General features: G+C 46.0%; 1 protein-coding gene across 1 annotated transcript in view; it reads left to right on the top strand.

Moving 5' to 3' along the window:
• CTSB (cathepsin B) overlaps window positions 1-2,311 on the top strand; it is a 17,738-nt gene extending 15,427 nt beyond the window's left edge. Inside the window, exons 8-9 of the mRNA XM_018569622.1 lie at window positions 1,072-1,200; window positions 2,124-2,311. Coding sequence (XP_018425124.1) covers window positions 1,072-1,200; window positions 2,124-2,200 — 206 coding nt within the window. The 3' untranslated portion in view covers window positions 2,201-2,311. The remainder of the gene's footprint in view (window positions 1-1,071; window positions 1,201-2,123) is intronic.
• Window positions 2,312-2,602: the final 291 nt, after the last annotated feature.

The following is a 2,602-nucleotide window of genomic DNA, read 5'->3' as shown; positions in this document are numbered from 1 at the left end:
TGTAGGCAGTTGCCAGTGACAGGGCAGCCTAGCTGGCTGCAGGATAAAGTGGGTTAATAAGTGTATATAACTACTTTCAGTGATTTTGATATGTTTATATGTAAATATGTTCAGCACTGTTTAGCCTCTACAATGTCTCCAGCACCATTTTGGAGAAGCCTGGTGTCCTGATTGGACAGGAAATCTCGGAGATTTGGTCGGCCATTTTGGGGTGGTTATCTTATATAGGAAAGACAACCACGTTTGTAGTCATAACACGTGTGGATGCAGACAGGGACAGAGACCCGCTTGTGAGGGAGAGTCAGGAAAGTGCAGGGAGAGTGTTCCAGCCTGTGAGGGATAGTTCAGGGTTCCTACGGAGTCCTGTATCGGTAATCCGGGTCGGATGAAAAGACTCCCAGGTGTTTATAACCAAACCAGTGTCTCCGCTGTGAGTGCGGGAAGAGTGTGCCAGACTCCTATCTCCCTGTACGGAACGAATATCGCTGCTTCCGGGTAAAGTGCTATCAGCCTTACAGATACGTATTGTGTGCTTGGGTTTAGACTGTGCCAGTCCGTGGGAAGTGTCAAGGGTGCTAACGAATCCCACTACCGCTTACATCTGAAGTGACTGTACTGTGTACCTGCGTCTCCATGCCTGGAGTGAAACTGTTTGCTTTACTATTGTAAATATTCTTCATACTACCGGCCCTCCGGTAATAAACGTTATCTTGTTAAAAGTCAATTACGTGTGATTCCCTCTGTGAAGCCGCCACACCCTAAACCCGCTTACAACCATATGCCTCCTACTCATTAATGTGGCGATCTGAGGGGGCCCCTTATTTTAAATCGTAACTTCCCTCCTGCCCACAAACCTCAAGCCACTGGGTTGAGATTGTGGCCTGGTATGTTTCGGTGGAGACACATGTCAGCCAAGCCGCAAACATTTTACATCCCTCTTCTGAGAAGCTAGAAAATGAGGTGTAACGGGATGAGACTTTTGTGAAAGGCCCCCCAAGTCTGTAATGTTGTCTAACCTGTGTATTTGACTAATGACCATAGATTGATTTGCCTTGTCCTGTCTTGTCCTAGGTGTATACCAGCACGTCACTGGAGAAGAAATTGGTGGTCACGCTATTAAAATCCTTGGCTGGGGAGTGGAAAATGGAACTCCATACTGGCTGTGTGCCAACTCCTGGAATACAGACTGGGGTGATAAAGGTATGATCCAATGCCTGGTCTAACATTTTTGTCCATATTGTGGTGTCATTCGATCAAGGAAGACCTGGGTTTCCTTAACATAAGAGGCCATCGACGTAGCTACTGAGGTGCAGCTGCAGACAACACAAATGTATTTGGGTTGTCATAGTTTTTTTTTTAACCTTGCTGTACAATTGAATTGTATGCAGGCTTCTTAAATCCATGACCTTCATAGTTTTCAATATGCTCACATTGTTTAGCAGTTGCATTTGTTTGCTCCTTCAAATTGTAGGCTTACCTTACCTTGAAGGTGACCCTAGCTGGTTGGTTTCAGAGCACCAAGGTGTCCTCAAACCCTGGGCACTCTACTATGCAAATGTTGACCATTTCTCCCAAATGAGGGTTGCAGTCTGATCAAGAGGAGATGAGCCAAAGTGACCATGGGAGATATGGTTGGTAATTTATTTTTTTTTCGCTGCTCTGATACCAGAAGTTCCATTTTAAGCCGGGCAGCATGCAATGACTCGCCACCCGCCTTCCTTGGGAAGCAGTCTTCATGCTACCTCAGCACCAGGTGACGAAGCATGGAGCCGGCTTTCTGCCCAATCAGGAAGCTAGGGTGGGCAATGACTCACTGCCTGTTAACCAATCAGGAAGCTGGGTGGTGACTTATTACACCCTGCTCAGCTTTCTGATTGGCCGGGAGGCAGTCTCCATGCTCCAACTAGTGACAAGGGAGCATGGAGCCGGCTTGCCGGGCAGCATGTAATGACTCGCTGCCCAATTCCCGATACTGGAATTTTCGGTATCTGTTCATTCCTAGTCATTTAGAAGCACAGCACCCGAATTGTGGCCATATCCAGAATGAACTTTGTGGAAACCGCTTATCGGGGTTACACAACTTTCTATGTTCTCAAACTTTATTTCTGCTTTACTACCAACAGGCTACTTCAAGATTCTGCGTGGAAAGGATCATTGTGGAATAGAGTCCGAAATAGTCGCTGGAGTTCCCAAAGATTAATCTCCCATCCAGTTCCTCTTCAAGCCTCCAGTTGCCTTTTTACTCCAAAACTTTTAGCAGAAACAACTTTTATTTTAATTGCATCATTGTTAATGGACTGTTTTATCTGAACGCACATAATGGGATTGTATGGCTGTGTGTAATTTGTAGCTGCAGATGATTGCATAGAAGAGGGATTGTCTCACCTGGTCAATGGGCCCATCTGCTTGCCAAAAGGGCTTCACAAACAAGAGATGCCAACTAAGACCGTGCCAGCCATTCAGGGTTCTAGCATGTGGCAAACAATGTCACCAATTGTGTACAGTGCTGCTCTGAAACGTTGAATTTTGCACTGCAACTGGTTTTCTTTTTATAGCCAAATTTTATTTCCAGTACCCCTTCTCTCTCCAACTGCCCCCCCCC

Source organism: Nanorana parkeri, unplaced genomic scaffold (genome assembly GCF_000935625.1).
Source record: "Nanorana parkeri isolate BGI_ZX_2015 unplaced genomic scaffold, ASM93562v1 scaffold1367, whole genome shotgun sequence".
Classification (NCBI taxonomy): Eukaryota; Metazoa; Chordata; class Amphibia; order Anura; family Dicroglossidae; genus Nanorana; species Nanorana parkeri.
This window is presented reverse-complemented; position numbering and strand designations above follow the sequence as displayed.